Source organism: Boleophthalmus pectinirostris, unplaced genomic scaffold (genome assembly GCF_026225935.1).
Source record: "Boleophthalmus pectinirostris isolate CB_2022bp ecotype Guang Dong unplaced genomic scaffold, ASM2622593v1 HiC_scaffold_9, whole genome shotgun sequence".
Classification (NCBI taxonomy): Eukaryota; Metazoa; Chordata; class Actinopteri; order Gobiiformes; family Gobiidae; genus Boleophthalmus; species Boleophthalmus pectinirostris.
The window spans coordinates 8,474,481-8,492,446 of record NW_026571541.1 but is presented as its reverse complement, the minus strand read 5'-3'; the positions used below and the strand labels follow the sequence as shown (position 1 = coordinate 8,492,446).

Below are 17,966 nucleotides of genomic sequence, written 5' to 3'. Positions count from 1 at the left end.
ATGACTTGTAACTTGGCCTTGTGGTGTCACTAACTTGTCTCTATAAATATAGATAAGTTTTATGCCATACTGTGGAACATTCCAAGCAAAACAAGTGCAATTTTCCTATAAAAATAGATAAATGGGAGTGGAAATATATATTAAATACAGCACTGTAAATGAAAGAAAAATCCTAATTGTGTGCTGTACGGCATGATTAATGAAACATGCTTTCTCAGTACATTTCTCAATACATGACCAAAGCCTTTTGTGAGTGGATACAGCGGTCTTGTGACAGTGTGTTTAACTCATTAAAGCAGCAGCAGCCTTCATGCCTGGGTGCACCGTTTAGGGCCATTATCCTGGGTCAGTTCGTTTGAGTGGGAGCGCGGGTGGGCATGTGGCTTGTGCCTGTCCCACCAGCGCCCACCCACCCCCACCCATCACCACCCATCACCACCCCTCGCCCCCCTTGCCCCTTTGCCCGGCCCCCCTCCCCTCCCTGTCCGGTCCCATATGGCGCAGGACAGCAGTAGTAATCATGGAAGTGGAGCAACAGGCCTTAGCTCCTCTAATCCGCGGCTGCACTCCGACACGTGCCACCATGATGGACCAGGTCCCCGACGCTTACCCCACCCTGTACCCACCCCCCCATACCCTCGCCCTTCCTCACCCTCTCGCCCATCCCCACCGCACACAAGGAGACACAGGAGACAATGGAGGAATTATAATGTGCCTAGTAGTGTCCCAGTAATTATGAATATTAAGTATAACATTCAAAGATTTAAAGGGCCCAAATTTTACGATTTTCTGGTCTTTGTTATAATGTTTCCTCATTACAAACCTACCTGAGGTTGTGTTTGGTTTCATTTACACATGTTTAACACACAAATCCTGCATATTTAGGAGTTAAAAAACAAACAAACAAAAAAAAAAAAAAAACAAGTGGTAATACAGGAAGAACTCCACTGTATTTTTAAACTCCATACACCTTTACTAGAATCATTTGGATGATTTCAGTCCTTGAGCTTTCTCTATTCAGCTAAAGGTAAAATGTAGCTGTTAACTTGAAAACTACAGCTTCATGACATCACAAGGTGGAACAGAAGATTTTGAGCTTTGGAGATGTAGACAGACTAATAACAAAGGATTACTCAGACATGTGTGAATTAAATAACTTCCACACTTCCAGGTATGTTTTTGATGAGGTAACAGCATTATAACATGACTTAACATAGGACCTTTAAGGTTGATGAACACTGATAAGACAAATAAACCTCAGTTCAAACAACAAATGCAAGTTTTTTCACCTAAGTGTTTGACATAAATAGATTTTTGTCCTCCAAACAATGTCACTTTTTATGTAAACCTCTTCCTTGTCTCTATTATGTTCATCATATCCATATCATATTATGCTGTTTTCTGATCTATTTATAATGTTATTTCCTCATCACAAACATACCTCGAGTTGTATTTTGTTTCATTCACACCTTTTTTTAACCCTTATCTGTCTCCATGGAGATAAGCAACTGTCGTTAAATTGCAGGTTAGATCTGTGGAGAGGAAACCTTATGCATTCACAGTCTGTTTTTTTTTTTTCTTTCTTCTTTTTCTGTGTATTTTTTGCAATATGTAACATCTCCAGTGAGAAAAGTTGCTTAGTGCACATTTAAACTGCTGCAGTATTTGCTCTAGACCTGTCAATATCAGTGATCGAAAATATCAGCTATTACCTGCTTTCGGACTGACCGGGACGCAACATGGCTGCCAATCTGTGCCAATGGCCTCTCACAGATCACTAACAATCACACATCACACTGCGGTGTCTAGTCCAATGACATAATAACACCTGCCCTTATAGTTTGTGTTGCATTTAAAGGTCCTATATTACCAACTCTTGTGATGAGTCAGTATTGTGTAATAACTATAAGGGCAAATGTGCAAAAGTGTTGTGATGTTTGACAAAATCTCCCTGATTTTGTCAAACATCACAAACATCATCTCACTCAGAAAGTGAATCAAATGTGATTAAAAATGAAAAGGCTGATAGATGCTGAGTAATCATCTTGTATCCAGACTGGTCCCAGGGCAGACAAAAACTGACATTTTCGATCACTGATATGGACAGGTCTAGAGCAAATCCTGTGACAATTTAAAGATGCACTGTGTAACATTTCTAGATGGAGATGTTATGGTTTTGTGTGAAATATTCCACAGTATGCCATTAGAATGATCCACCTGCAAAAAATACACAAAAACAAAACATTCTTACTGTGAGTGCATAAGGTTTTCTCTCCACAGATCTGACCTGCAACTTCGCGACAGTTGCTTATCTCCATGGCGACAGATAAGGTTTTATGTGATAAAAAATGTGGGATTGTGATGAGGAAATAACATTATAGCATAGATCAGAAAACAGCAACATATAGGCCCTTTTTTTAACCCAAAAATCAAATAAAAATTATAATTGGTCAATATGAAAAAAAATAGAATGTCATTTTTTCTGGAGCTTAAAGGTGCAAAACTAAATTCTCTCACAAATATGCAATCCAAATATTGTTTTAATCATGTCGCCCACACAAGAGCCAGTGGACCCCGCACCAGCCCAAACCCTTTAAGTGTGACGCAGTCGGAGCCGGGGCCACAATGCCTCTCTCTTTGTTAATTGGCCCTTTAATCCCGAGGAATGCCAGCGATTAGTCCTCTCCGGTGGGTCAGGCTCTTGCTCAACGCCAGCCTCACAAAGGAGCGCTGTAACAGAGATCTGAACTCACACACATGTACTGCAGTAATTAGTCAGTCACAATGCACCTCTGCGGTCCCCAGTACATGTGTTTCTGTGGCCTCACATAGCCCCGGCGCTAAGACCTACCAAGTGACCAATGTGCAAGAGAGCAAGGTGCACAGTGGGTATGAATGCATGTTTGTTAAAGATACAGCATGTAACAAGAGGATTCTATAAGAGCCATTTCCATGTAAACTACCTCCGTCAAAGTCCAGATATTATACTCTGAGATTTGGACATTCATGTAATATATTATACCTTTATAATGTCTTGGAAAAGATGCTTAAGAGTCTATAAAGCCAAACAGTCAGAAGGTTAGTGGTTCTCAAACTGGGGTCCAAGTACGTCTTCAATGTGTATGATCCAATATGGCTTCACTGGATTTCCCTTGGTTTTTCAATCAGTCTATTTAAATAACATCATGAAACATCTCATTTGTGGCCATGTCAGGTTTTGGCCCCAAACTGCCTCTAAATGACAAAAGATGCTACAATATGGACATCTGGGGTGGTCTGAGCTTGTTTCCAGCAAGTTTTGAGCAAGTTCAAAATTTTGTCAGAATTGAGCCGAAATTATGAAAAATCAAATTTTTGGCTCCAAACTGCCTTTAAATGACAAAAAGATGCTATAATATGTAGATGTGGGGTTAAATTTGGTCAACTTAAGATGACCAAATTGCTTCACATCAAAGAAAATGCTTTCATTTTAAGCATCATTGTGTTACATTTTCAAATCTGTTCATACATTTTTAAGTTTTGTTATGCAAACTCGTATTTTTGTCCAGAAATGGTCCTGTAAGGCCAGTTTAGTCCTAAATTCTGATATATTCTGGTTTACTTTTAAAATGAATTATTCCTGGATTCCTCTATTTGTTGGATTTCTTAAGCAATTGTAATTTTGGGGGGGTTATTTTTATATATTTATTTAGTCATCTGTTTATTTTATTTATTTATTTATTTATTTTACACATTTATTGATTTAAAGCCAAATTTGGATGCAATTTAGTGGTCACACTTTTTCTGGTGGAGAGTTTGTCACCTGCTCGGTTCCATGGAAATATTAATTGCTTTGCCTGGAATGTTCCACAGTATAGCATTAAACTTGTGTCTACTATTATCTCTTATCTGTATTGAGGCAAGCAGCTGACGACATCAGACCAAGTTGCAGGTCGGATCTGTGGAGAGGCGACCCCACTGATAATATGAATGCATATCTTTTAACGGGCCCATATTATACTATTTTCTGTTCTACGTTATAATGTTGTTTCCTCATCAAAAACAGATAAGGAGTTGTGTTTTGTTTCATTCACACTTGTTTAACACACAAACCCTGCAGGTTTAGGCTGTGTTCTTCTCTCAAACACTGTGTTTTTAAAGTCTATACATCTTCACTAGAATCATTTGAACAATTTCTGCCCTGGAATAGCCAGTCGTTGTTATTAACTTGAAAACTATTCCTTCATGACATCACAAGGTGGAACATTCATAGCATTCAAAACACTTTAGTTTAATGCATAATTAGTTCCATAGTGTATCACATGAAACACATCTATCTTTCCTGTATTATGCATGTTTATATTTGTCAAATAATATGTGAGTGGGCTGCCTCTGACCTGTAAATTGTCGTGATTGTGCCACCTGCAAATCTCCAAGGAGGTATATACATTTAATGCCATATTTGGAACATTCCAGGCAAAGTAATCAAATTTCAATCAAGAAAGCAGGAGACTCACCAGAAAAGAAACATAACTGAGAGAAACATATGAGAGTCTTGAAGTGACCAAGAGACCGACCATAGCCCTTGAGCCATGGACACCGGTCATCCACAGTCATCACATTCATACAGTTGATCCTGGTCTGTGTTATAATGCTGTTTCTTCATCAAAAACATACCTGTGATTTGTTTTGCTCACACATGTTTAACAGACACAGCTTTGCACTAACATAAAACACTCTGTTGTGATGTCATGTGGTAATACAGGAAGTGCTCCACTGTTTTTAAACTCTATACACCTTCGCTAGACTCATTTGGATCATTTCAGCCCTGGAATTGCCAATCTCTACTGCTTCATGACATCAAAAGGTGCAACAGAGCATTTAAAGATAATAAACCAGGACATGTGAATGAAACAAAACACAACTCCAGGTATGTTTTTTGATCAGGCAACAGTATAACATGACTTAAAGCTCGCAATAGTCACTTTTGTTTATAATAGAACAAGTCACAAGTTCATGTTCAACAATTTTAGACCAGGTTTCTTTAGATTTAGTCTTTGTCTAGTCCTGATGGTATTTAGAAAGACAAATAAAAGATAGTCCTTATGGGGGAAATGAATGAGAACCATTGCTATGACAACTAACTGTAATTCTTTAGTGCAAAATACGATTGAAGACGAAGTTGCTAATTATAGAAATGTATCTGTCTTCCAAACCAAAGATGTGCATAAACGATAAAAAACGTCATCTTCTTCGGCGGTACAGTGTTCCTCAGATACAGGATGGATAGAAATGGGTGGGGTCAAAGTTCACGGCGGTGTGTGTGTGTGCGTATAGGAGGTCCGCGCAGGCTGCATGGCTGCTGACACACTGCTGCTGGTAAATCCAGATTAGCGAGTCTAAAACAGGCCTACCAAATCTGCCACAGGGCCCCGTAATCTGGACCGCTGTCACCCGCAATCACTCACACGGGCCTAATCCACCGGGCCGACGTACACACACTCACATACACACTCACACACACGCTCACACACATGCTCACACACACGCTCTCGTCATGGGTTTCCACGCTTTTTGGGAACATTACATTGATTTACATTGATTTCCTGAAGACTTATACAAACCTTACCGTAGTTTCTACTTTTCTGGTTGAGGTAACACTACTACATGTTATTACTTTGCATAAATTAGTTGCCAGAAATGTTCCGCAGTATGGCTTTAAACTTATTTATCTGATATTTATTCAATTACATGTGTTTTTATGCTCAAAATACATTGGAAAAACACATGTTCTCACTTGAGGTGGGCTTGCCTCACTGCAGATCTGACCCATATCTTGGTCAGGTGGCATTCTTGTTTCCATGGAGATAGAAAGGCTGACTTTGACATTCAGACAACGCAATAAAAAACGTGTTATGAATCAGAAAAGTTACACAATGCTGTACCTCATTTCTAAAAAAATCTTTAAAATGTGAAAAACAGAAACAAAAAACAAACAAAACAAAAAAACACATTTGTTAATTTTTAAGCATTTGCAGTGGTCCAAAGTTATTCCTCAATTACCTTATGCATTCTAAGCATTCTATTTATTTGCTGTGTGTGAAGTTTATAAGTCCTTTTCTCAATCAGAGAGGAGAGGGGAGTTTCCTGTGACGGTAAAGCGAACATTTAAGATGCCAGCGTGCATTTCCTGATTATCTGACAATCAAACGCTTTGTAATTAGATGTCAGCAGAGCACAGTGGACTTATTTTAACCTCAGGAACTGCTTATAGAGTTTATCTGTGGGGCAAGGCAAATTTTACGTGGGATAAATCGGTAACAGGGGCCTTTAACCTAAACCCTCACCTTAACCTATTTTAAAGATGCACTGTGCAACCTTTCTGGTGGTGGCGGTGGGGGGGTCAGTCACCTGCTTGTCTCCATGGAGATGTTATTGCTATGTTCCACAGTATAGCGTCTTACTTACCTAGCTCCATGCAGGTCAAGTTACAGGTCAGATCTGTGGAGAGGTGATGATGCTCACAATAGATATGTGTGTGTTTTTCAAGGTATTTTTAGCAATTAAAACAAAAACAACAAAAAAAACGTGCACTTTTAACTATGGATGTAACAATATCCAAATCTCTAGTACGATATTATCACGATATGCATCTCTTTGTATTTTGAAGTGGCAAATATAATTTTAGAAACACTTTTTTTGCTTTTAAAATACCTTAACAAGATTTTGGCGTGAATTATTACTGTCATAATCTCAAGAATTCAAGTAAAAAACATATTTCTTCATGTTGTCTGCGCTGAAATGAATCATGGGATATGGAGTTTTCTATGTTTATTAGCTGTTCCTAGTAAAGTACAATGCATTTAAACAAAGGAACCGATAATCTGATATATTGTGACACCTCTCGATATTATTGTAAGACTTCTGACGATATGATATCACGATATTTCGGTTATTGTTACACCCCAACCTTCAACCCATATTTGAACTTTGAATTGTGTTGATGAACTTATAATTAAAGAGTTTACTTTGTGGACTTGATTTTCGTCCCCATAAGAGAAGCAGGTTTTGAGTGTGTAAGCATGTCTTAGTCCGCACAATGTTATAAACCGCCGCCCACATATGCACGGGGGAGACTCGCTGCTCCGGAACCCTCTGCACTGGTACCATGAGTCACCAGTCTCAGGGTCAATGTCCCATACACAGGAAGGAGAGGAGGGAGGGGAAAGGAAGGAGGGAAGAAACAGGTGACAGTATTTGCACCTCACTCTTCCTTCTCTGTTTGGGGAGCAGTGAGGTGAAAATTCTGGGAAACAAGTGTATAGGAATGATGAAAGGGAATGCTACAGCTTGGAATTATCCTCTGGAGATTTCAACACTTGTATTATTTATTTGCCTTGTGAAAAGTGATAAAGGGAATATATCTGCAGGACATTATGTGTTCTTTACCTCAAATGAAAAAGCAAAAGATAACAGAAATACAGTTAAACAGTTGAAGTAACACGCTATACAAAATGTACATAATGACGGCATTGACATTATCAGTCAATTTCAATGTGATGACAAGGCTGAACCCAGTGTTATCCACTGAGCATCTCCACTTACAGAAATGATTAACACTTGATTTTGAAAATATAATCTTAACGTGTGTAGAATACCTCAGTCGCTCAAGTAGAATCCATGGCAAAAGAAGAAATCAAATACAATTTTTGTCAACTGGATAAAAGTTTATTATATATTCAACCAAAATAAACTTTTGCCCAGTTGACAAATTTACTTTCTTCTTTTGCCATAATCCTGACACTAACCCTGAGGTAATTCATTGCTTCCACCATTCTAAATGTATTTTGTATTTCCTTCAGATGCAACATAGGAATATAAGCCATAATGTTACGCAAACTGTGTGGTTGTCACTGTCTCTTTTCCTCTGTTGTGAATAAGAGATTATAATATTAATGAGTACATTTTTTTCTCTTTTTTCTCTCTCTTTTTCAGATCTCTGAACCAAAGACGAATCACAAGAAAGAACAGTCAAGATAACCACCTGCCTTCTGATTGAAGATGAACTTGGTCATTCCTGTTCTGTTGGATTTAATGTGGTGTGCAATATCCTTGTTGGACCGTTGCCATGGCGATTAACAGTGTAAAACAAAATATAACTTTTCTAGAGGACGGTCCATCAAATGCTTGTCTTCACGGAGATGTTATTGCTTTGTCTGGAATGTTTCACAGTATGGTATTAAACCTTTCTATCTTCATGGAGACCAAACTAGACCAAGTTACAAGTCAGATCTGTGGAGAGGCGACCCCGCTCACAGTCAGAACGCCTGTTTTTCTAGGTATTTTTGCGCTATAAAACTACCTGTAATTGAATAAACGTAAAGTAGAGCTGTTTAACATCATACAGTGGAACATTCCAGGCAGAGCAATGACACATCCGCAGAAACAAACAGGTGACGGACCCACAACCAAAAAGTTCCACAGTGCGCCTTCAAGAGTGAAAGTTAAGGTAGCGACGAAGGTAGACAGTCATTAAGTTAAGAAGATATCAGTGTACGTTTAGTGTCTTTACCTTGAGTCTAAGTCGTCTCAGTCTGATACAGGTCTGTGCTTAACCCTGTGTCTGTAAACACCACGAGGATAGGGCCCCATGATCTCCTCTGAAACTATAAGTAAATTATGAATATGTAAACAGACAGCTCCCTGATTTCAGTCGTTGCTTCGTCAGACTTTTGTACTTTTATTTTTTTTATATTTCTTGTGATTTTTTTTGTTCTGACTGACATGTTATCCAGTTGTTTATAGTGATTTACACATTTCTGATGCAGTTTAAATTAGGTTAAGAACATTAGCAGTATCTGATGCAATGTTTTACTCTATAATATCAATGAATATGCTGCTTAACACTTCAATATTATTAATTTGTCATGAAGGTAAGTATTGCCAGTTATACTCTGTTACTGTATTTGTATTTTGTGCATTGATTATGTCCTTAGTAAGAAAAATAAATAAATAAAAAAACACCTTGTCTGTTTTTGTTTGTTTTTGGATCAACTAATTACAAGATGCAAGCGCCAACAGTTTTAATTTTAATTTTAATTAGCTGAGTAGTCTACTTTAGTTCTAACCTATGGCTAAACAGAATGAGTGGTCAGAACACGGACTTGTTTACGAGGGTCAAAATAGATTTCCTGAAATAGAAAAGTACAATGAGGCTGAAATGTTATAAAATACAGTGGTGACCACACTAAGCCCATGACTGCCCCCTAGAGGAGAGGACACATAAACGATGTATTTGAGTGCACAATGTGTAAACCAAGTGAGACTTTGGATCAAATGTTTTGCCAGTAACTTCACTTTATCTGTCAGAAAAAGAATTGCCTCACAATTACTTCCAATACTCGACGACGCAGACATAATTTATCAGAACACCTCAGCATCTAACCTTTGATTGTTAGATTTATAACAGTATATGTAGGTTTGTATTAAGATGTCCCTATAGAACACAGCACTTAACTGTCAAATGTATTCATCGCTCAACTGACTCTCTCTTACATCCAGAACACAGTTACACTTTTTGCAATTTGTGTTTAAATGTTATTACTCAAAGTTCCCACCTTACTTAAAAGAGTTTCTGATTCCATTTAGATCAGCATATAATTTACGTCACACTGAACAACTATTTTTTAATGTTCCTATTATTAAAAAAATAATAATAATAATTGGTCGCAGAGCATTTAACTTCAAGTCCCCAAATGAATAGAACAACTTCCCCTCCTCAATCCGATCAATCACATCGATCCACCAGTTTAAGGCGTCAGTCTTCAGATACAAACAATCATCCTGCTCCTGTTTTCCATAAAAATACATTTTTGTTCTATGTACATTCTGTTGTACATAGAGTTGCTTTCTTCACTAATTTACAAATATAAGTGTGGCGATGATAAAATCAGAGACATGTATATCTTAGGATCCTGTATTGTATAGTATCATTGCTGTCTGTGTGTTGTGTGAATGTTGTCTGAGTTGTGTTTGTCTTTTGTTCTGTTTTGATTTGTTTTTTCTTTTTTTTTCTGTAAATGCTACTTATGTTAATGTATTTAAAATATAAAGTATCAAATAAAGGTAAAAACTTATCTTACCATATCTTTGTAAATAGTTATATGGTCATATAGTTATTATTTTGCCTAACAGTTAACATAATTTAGGTAAAGATGATAAAGAGGTAAAAAAAAAAAAAAAAAAAAGTGAGCAGAGTAAAAGGAAATGAAATAGAAGTGAACTCTGCCTGGTTTTAATATCTAAATATACATATAGTTACCTCCACCATACTTTTACGAGTACGTTCATACACATGCCTCAGAAAAATTAGGACTAAACTTGAATTAAACCCGAAACTAAACCCGGATTAGACTAAAACTAAACTAGAACTCGAACAGGCCCAAATGAAACGTCTATATCAGAACAAAACTGGGCACAAATCAGACGTGTGAATGCACCCTGTGGATTTTTAGCTGTACAAGTGGCAAGATAAGAAACAACCCAATGGCGCCATCTGCTGGTTTAAATGGGAGATAAACTGCATCAACACAAACGTCATGTGAATTGCTTTTATTGAGTTTGTAGAGTTGGGTTAATGTGTCATTTGATGGTGAAAATAAAATCTGATAAAAATGTAATGTCAAATTCTAACATGACCAACTACTCCCGCTCTGCGATGGTGATGAGATGTGCCTCAATCTCTGCCTCTGTGAGTGTTCTGAGAAAAAAGAAAGAAATATTAAAATTGTCAAAAGTCACACGGGGATGATTATGCTGTAAATAATTACCACAAAAATCTTAAAATTCCAGTTCACTTACTAAACAATTGCAGAATAATTACCTGAATTTAGGTTTGTCTTTGGTGACCACTCCAATCTCCAGTTCGTTGGCCTTAAAGTCCAGACACAGGACTGTGGACAGACAGGAGATGGCCATCTACAAACAGACAGAGAAGCTTTTTCTTACAGACCTCACATAACAATATAAAAATTCACAATTAAATACTCTGAATTGTATTATTACAGGTATCCTGAAATCTTTTCATAGGGTTTTAGAACAGTGCACTGTTGACAATAGTGCTTTTTTTTTTAATCTGTTTCTGAAACTTTATAAACCACAAAGTTATTAAAACATTTGGCAGAATCTTGCATTTTAAATGATGTGTTAGAACTCTTAATATTTAAATTTTTCGAAATGTTTATGGAACAATGAATGGAAACTTTTAAAAATATATTTTTTCAATAATGTTTCAAGAGATTTTCAACTAAGGTCAGAGATAACATTATAATCCCATATTTATTTGTTTGTATTTACACTAATCACCTTCTGCAGACATGTTGGTGTAGTTTGTACCTGCACAGTGCGGTCATGGGTCAGCTCAGGTTTCTTCTTGAGTTTCTTCTCCAGGTAAGTGTTAGCTTCTGTCTGTTTAGCCCCGACCGCTGTGGCCCTGAATCCACAGTAATAACCAGCTGGGTCACACTTATACAGCACAGGGCCCTGCTGGGGGTCTATGGCTGCTAATATCATACCTAAAGATGGAAAATACAAAATACATGGATAAGTGGTTATACAGTTATGTGTATTAGTGTATTGATTACCAGTGCCATACTCACAGCAGCCCAGTGGCCTCATCTCTGCATTCTGAGTGTAGACCTGTGAGATATCAGCCAGTCTCCGACACAACACGTCTGCAGTGATGTCATAACCAAACTTATACTTCCACTCCCCGGCCTCCACTCGAGCCCTGTGCACCTGGGAACGACTGTCCCCTACAACACAAAACACACATTCAGAGGTGGAATGTACTTAAAAGTGCTGCATGTAACTCGCCATGGAGTTGTTATTGCAGTATGACATTAAACATATTATACAGATATACACATAAGCTTATGGCACCAAGGCCAAGTAACAGATTAAACCTGTAGAGAGGTGCACAGAATAATATATGTTTAATGCCATACTGTGGAACTTTTCAGGTAACATTTGCATGTAGACAAGCAAATAGTTGACCCCATAACATTAGTCAAAAAACCTTAAAGGTAGTAGCATCAATAAAATGAACACAATTCTTCATGTAACTTTGTAGTACAAAAACACCCTTATGTAAGTATTAGTAGCAGTAATACAAAATGCAGCACAACACACTTCATTAACCTTGCACATTGTAAACCATTTCCTATTGTTGAATTGCACACACACGACATATATTATGTGATTTGTTCCGAGTGCCTTTACATTGTCATCAGGGTCACTGAGGGGAAGCTGACCCAAGGTGGTCAGAATATGAGACAGACTTCAAACAAGTCTGCCTCATACCAGACAGTGTTTATTAAAAGAATAATACTTTGTTATGAATGTAAAATAACTTAATTACAAAATAAACAGTTACAAACAACTAAACAAAAATCTGTAAATTAAAGGTGAACAGTGGAAGTTTTCTGATGCAGGATCAGCCACGTGCTTGGAGATATGGATGAAGTTTTGCTTTGCCAGGAATGTTCCGTGGTATGGCATTAAACATATCCATATAGCATTTATTCATTATGAGTGTTTCTATTGCTGAAAAATACAATAATTCCTTCTGTTAATAGGAACGACTCTACAGAACTGAATAGTAATGTAGCATAGTGCTGGGTAGATTTAGTCTATGCTGTGGAACATTCTAGACAAAGCAATAAGTTTTCCATGGAGGCAAGCTAGTGGCAGCCCCTCCACGTTTACACACCCACCTTTAAATAAAATCCAAACAACCCCACGCACACAACTACACTGAAGCGTCTCACTGAATTCAGCAGACAGCCTTTATACCTCATCTGTTCAACTGAAATGAATTGGCAAATAAAGTCAATTTAAATTAACAATGTGATGTGTGATAATTTAACAAAACAAGAACCCAGGAATGTACGTTAAGGTGTGAAGCTGGATACGGCAAATGAAAATAATGGGACAAAGTAGCCACAAAAATGCAGATCATGAAAACTTGGCAAGTTAACTGAACTGAATATTGCTGCATTGTGTATTTTTGTTGTGTTCTTTTGTGAGTCATTTCCAATATTCTTGTACAGCTGTTGTCAAATACTTACAAATACTTCTATATATTCTAAATTGTAATTAAATTCAGCAAACACAGCACTAACTACTAAAACTAAATTCTAAATTCCTGAATAAGGGGTAGGAAAATATGTCTTTTTAATTTCTTCCTACTCCTATTGAGCAACTCAGCTATGTACTTAAAAGGTGCACTGTGTAACTTTTCTGGTGTCAATGCTCTGCCTGAAATGTTCCGCAGTATGATATTAAACAGTTCTACTTTACATTTATTTAATTACAGATGGGTTTATAGCTCAAAAATACCTAGAAAAACAGGTATTCTGACTGTGAGCGGGGTTGCCTCTCCACAGATCTGACCTAGAACGTGGTCTGGTTTGGTCTCAATGAAGATAAAAAGATTTAATACCATATTGTGAAACATTCCAGACAAAGCAATAACATTTCCACGGAGAAAAGCTACACAATGCACTTTTAAATCAATATGCATTTACTGTAATGTATGGAAAATTATGCTCAAATAAATATAATAAAAACCCACTTTGTTACAGGGACTCACCATTGTGTCCGGTCATCACACAGCCGATCCTGGGCGTGAGATTGAACATGTTGGTCACAGTGGTCGAATCCAGAAGCTTGTCCTGCACATATAGTAGTTTTATTTTACACTGACGGGGCACGCAATAAACTGCTATGTTATGTGATAAAAATGCTCACTTTACATTAGGGCTGCACAATATCAATCAAATCAAAATCACAATTTCAGTTCGCACGATCATTGTTGGATTATCTTCGAAGTAAAATAGACCGATACATGTTTTTCATTGTTTAGAATAGATGTGACAATGGGAAATGTTTAAAGTTAATGAAGGCACAAGAGAGATATTGTAATACACATGTGGCTTATTGATTGGTGACTTGGTTTTGTTTTTGGAGTGGGGAACGATTATTAACAAAATATAAAAAAAATTTATCTGTGAAAGGAGCAGGGTTTATAAGATTTATCTTCCTGTTCCTTTTGTTCATGCAGCAAAGACAAGGCAAATAATCATAGAAATATGTATTTATGTTCATTTTTAGATTTTTTATTTTTATTATATATATATTTTTTGTTGTTCACTTTAATTTGATGCCAACAAAAGAATAGCATGAGCAATAATCCAGAGAATCCAATGGCCGATAAGCTCTGCCGATATTTTGGGGCCAATATGTGAGGCCAATTTTGATTATTTTCCCCAAATTCTGTAATTTAAATCTACACCAAATTTTTTACCGCAGGCCTGTTGGAGAACAGTGTAGTCACATTTTTCAGCACTGAAGCACTAAAGTAAGTAAAGTAAACAACATATCGGCCCGTGCTGGAGATTTAAGCCCGATTGTCGATATGGTAAAAAGTCCAAATATCGGCCAACAGATACTACTACTCTTTTATATTTATATTTATACAAGAATTTTATATTTCTTGTCTCTGATCTTAATGCTCCTGAAAAATCCAACCTGTGTGTCTCCAAGTTATGGCCATACTGTGGAACATTCTAGGCATATCTCCATGGAGACAAGCGGGTGACGGACCCTCCAGCAGACAAGTTACACAGTGCACCTTTAAGTCTTTTAATATATTATTATTTATTTTGCATTCATTCATTGCATGCATTCTTCTGTATTCTCCTGCTGTTCTTGAACTTTGCATTACAACACTAATTTCCCCATTGTTGGACAAAAAAAGGTTTTTCTTATCTTAATTAGTAGCTCAAAATCAGTGAATCATTTTGGAATAATGTAATTGCTGGTGTGTTATGATTGTGATTAACTTAAAAACATCGGGGAGATAGGAATAACCAAACTGTGATGGGCAGAATAATTTGAATCATGTATTTAGTTATAGAATACAGAATACCTGCATTAAAATGTATTTTAACGGAACGTACTAATGCATGGTCCAATACTGTATACTGAAAACTCTGACAACTTTTACATAGAGTTGTATTTACATTACAGTATAGCAACACAGGATTAAAAAATGCTTTATGTTGTTTCTGTTTGTTATGCTTTTACCACTAAATGGGTTTTATTCACATTATGTCACAATCAAGGAAGACATTTGGACACATGCGCTGACAACTTCCGGTGTTGTTCCCGACACTGGGCTCACTGACCGACTGATAAAACCAACTGAAGTAAATGTAATCATCAGTAAAATGAAGACTGCATATGTATGTGCTGTTTGGAATCATCTTGAATCTTCTAATCGCATGTACCCAGTGAGCTCAGCATCAGTGGAGAAATGATGAAAACTGAGGTATGGTTGTAATTGTTGATTAGCCTAACATAATGGAACACTACAATGACATGGAGATGAAGAAAACTGGGACATTTTCAAATTTTTTCCTAGATTTTGTCAGATTTACTTTACGAACAGAGTCTGCCGGACATTGTCATTGCATGTTTCCAAATGTCTTCCTGATTTGTGACATAAGCGTGATAAGAGCCCATAGAGAAGGAAAAAACACACATGCAGACGTTGTAAGAGCCATGTTGTCAGTTATTCTCACCAATATTGTACAGTTTAAATCCTAAATCGCAATCAAGAACCGCCATGTAATTTCTTGATTTTAGTAAAATAACTCTATTCTGAGTACCACCAAGTAAAAGTAACTGTACCGGAAAACAGTTACCCAAAATGAGTACTCTGAGTATGTGATCTTGGTATATGTATTCAGTTACTTCATAACACTGTAACTAATACAGTAATTGCATGCATTTCAATTTCAGGATTAGCAGAACTAGCACTACACTAGACGGTTCGCAAAAATCCTGGGAGTGCAAATTTTGGCACCAGCTAATCAGCGAAGAGTCATATATTCTGTGTTGACAAGCTGGAACAAAGAGAATGTTTGATGAATTTCATGAAGGGGAAAGACGTTATTGCCCTTGTTCCTATGGGATTGGGGAAAAGCTCAATATACAAGTTAGCCCCTTTAGTGGCACATTACATATCTGACTACCAAATAGCAGCGACTGGTTAAATGATCAAAAGTACCACCGACCGTCGAGCGAATGAATTCTTACACTGCGAAGTCAGACAGTTTCTGGTTTCTATGAAGTGAAACGAAGTGAAACTGGCTGATGAATCAGGCAATAGCAGAACTACACTTACAGGGACTTTCTTCTGTGTGACCACCACTACAGTGTCAGACCCCCGCACCCCCACTGTGGTCAGTCCGCTCTGGGAGATGGCTTTGAAGGCATACTCTGCAACAGAAAAGACATGTTAGAAATGAACATGATTCAAATACCTTACAGGAGTTCTTTGTAGAAGGATGCTTTTGCTTACTATCTAGAAGAGCAGTCTGTCAAAACCAGGAGTTAACCAGATATTACTAAGGACTAAATTAGGACAAAACTTGAGCAGTATAAACCAATCCGAAATTTGCTAGTTCATTCCCAGGTGTTTGCTACTCTTGTGTCCTTGAGCAAGTCACTTCACCCACCTTGCCTTTGCATAAATAAGACGTAACTAAGTGAATGAGCTGATGGCACACATTGGCGGCCTTGCTTCTGTCAGTCTGCTTCAGGGCCGTCGTGGCTCCACAAGCTGACCATGACCATGACCATGAGTGAACGAAGAATGATTACAAGCCAGTGCAAAGTAATCATCATTATAGTTGAATTAAGAACCACATGAGTTAAACTGAGCATCAAGGTAGTTAATGTCCACTCATTGTTAACCCTGTTACTGACTAGAGTGGAGTGGAATGTCCTGTCCTTAAAGCAGGGGTCTCCAACATTTTTCCTCCGGTGAGCTAAAAAAAAATGCCTGAGAGCTACTAGTTTTAGTTTTAGAAGTATCGGGTACAGTTAGATGTCTATAAAACATAAACCTTTATCCATGTATTAGTGTACAAAGTTAGGCATAAAAATAACACATGTACAATGATAATAGGAATTGAATTGATCAAATTTTACTTATTCAGGACAATACGTGTAATTCAGAAATCCCTCTGCGAGCTACCTGGAGGGGGGTGGAGAGCTACTGGTAGCTCCTGGGAGAGGTTGGAGACCCCTGCCTTAAAGCTTTCCCCCCCCTTAAAGGTGCACTGTGTAACGTTTGTGGTGGACGTCTGCTGCTATGGTGATGTTGGTTTGCCTGGAAAGTCTCATTGTATGGAGTTAAACTTGTCTATCTTGCAATTATGAATTACAGCTATTTAGTGCTTAAAACATAAAAAATAGTGGGTTTGCGCCTCTGCAGATTTTATTTGTAACTTGGCTTGGTGGTGTCACATACCACGAAGAAAGATAAGTTTGATGCTCTACTGTGGAACATTCATAACGTGTGCATGGATACAAGCAGGTGTTGGACCGTTCTCAGTTACACAGTGCACTTTTAAGGCCCGGGGTTAGAATGGGACCGTAGTTACAATGGCTTGGCTAAGTAGCACTAGTTTACTTGTGCTGGCTGCGTGAGCTATTCTTAGCAGCCTTTTGTTCCACCTGGAGGAGCCTGGAGCAGCTTACACAATTCAGGTGGTGGTGATAATAAATAATAATTGGCTTGAACTTGACTATTTTTAGACTCGAAGCGTCTTACCGACTTGGTAGAGGCGGCCCTCGGGTGAAAATATGGTGATGTGTCGGTCAAAGCCTGCGTTTGAGCCGCGGGACATGTCGCCGTCTCTCGTCCGACCTCAAATGAACTTACAGGATGTTGTTTGTGCGTAAAACTCAAAGCGCGTCTGGGTTACGGTTACTTACGCTTTTCTTTTCTTATTATAACGCCAAATATTGTAGTTTGTAAAAGAGCATGACTGTGCTACAATCTGGACCGCGTAGCTACTTCCTCAACGAATACTTTTTACTTTCTCTTTCATTTATTTGACGCGTAAGAGCGCTCC

The 17,966-nt window shown here is 37.8% G+C and overlaps 1 protein-coding gene across 1 annotated transcript; it reads right to left on the bottom strand.

Moving 5' to 3' along the window:
- Window positions 1-10,575: 10,575 nt before the first annotated feature.
- Window positions 10,576-17,927, bottom strand: LOC110153583 (proteasome subunit alpha type-6-like). Its single transcript, XM_020917490.2, has 7 exons — window positions 17,663-17,927; window positions 16,229-16,323; window positions 13,631-13,712; window positions 11,637-11,792; window positions 11,374-11,552; window positions 10,862-10,956; window positions 10,576-10,738 (listed from the first exon to the last, which is right to left on the bottom strand). Exons 1-7 carry the CDS (start codon window positions 17,736-17,738, stop codon window positions 10,681-10,683), a joined length of 741 nt encoding a protein of 246 aa, XP_020773149.1. The 5' UTR covers window positions 17,739-17,927; the 3' UTR covers window positions 10,576-10,680.
- Between the last annotated feature and the right edge of the window lie 39 nt (window positions 17,928-17,966).

Excerpts from the sequence above, each read along its gene's own strand:
- LOC110153583 (XM_020917490.2), bottom strand. The coding sequence starts at position 17,738 with ATGTCCCGCGGCTCAAACGCAGGCTTTGACCGACACATCACCATATTT. Across the intron at positions 11,553-11,636 it reads GATGAGGCCACTGGGCTGCT|GTATGATATTAGCAGCCATA; the intron begins GTGAGTATGGCA and ends TTCCATCTTTAG. Across the intron at positions 10,957-11,373 it reads CCCATGACCGCACTGTGCAG|ATGGCCATCTCCTGTCTGTC; the intron begins GTACAAACTACA and ends GTCTGTTTGTAG.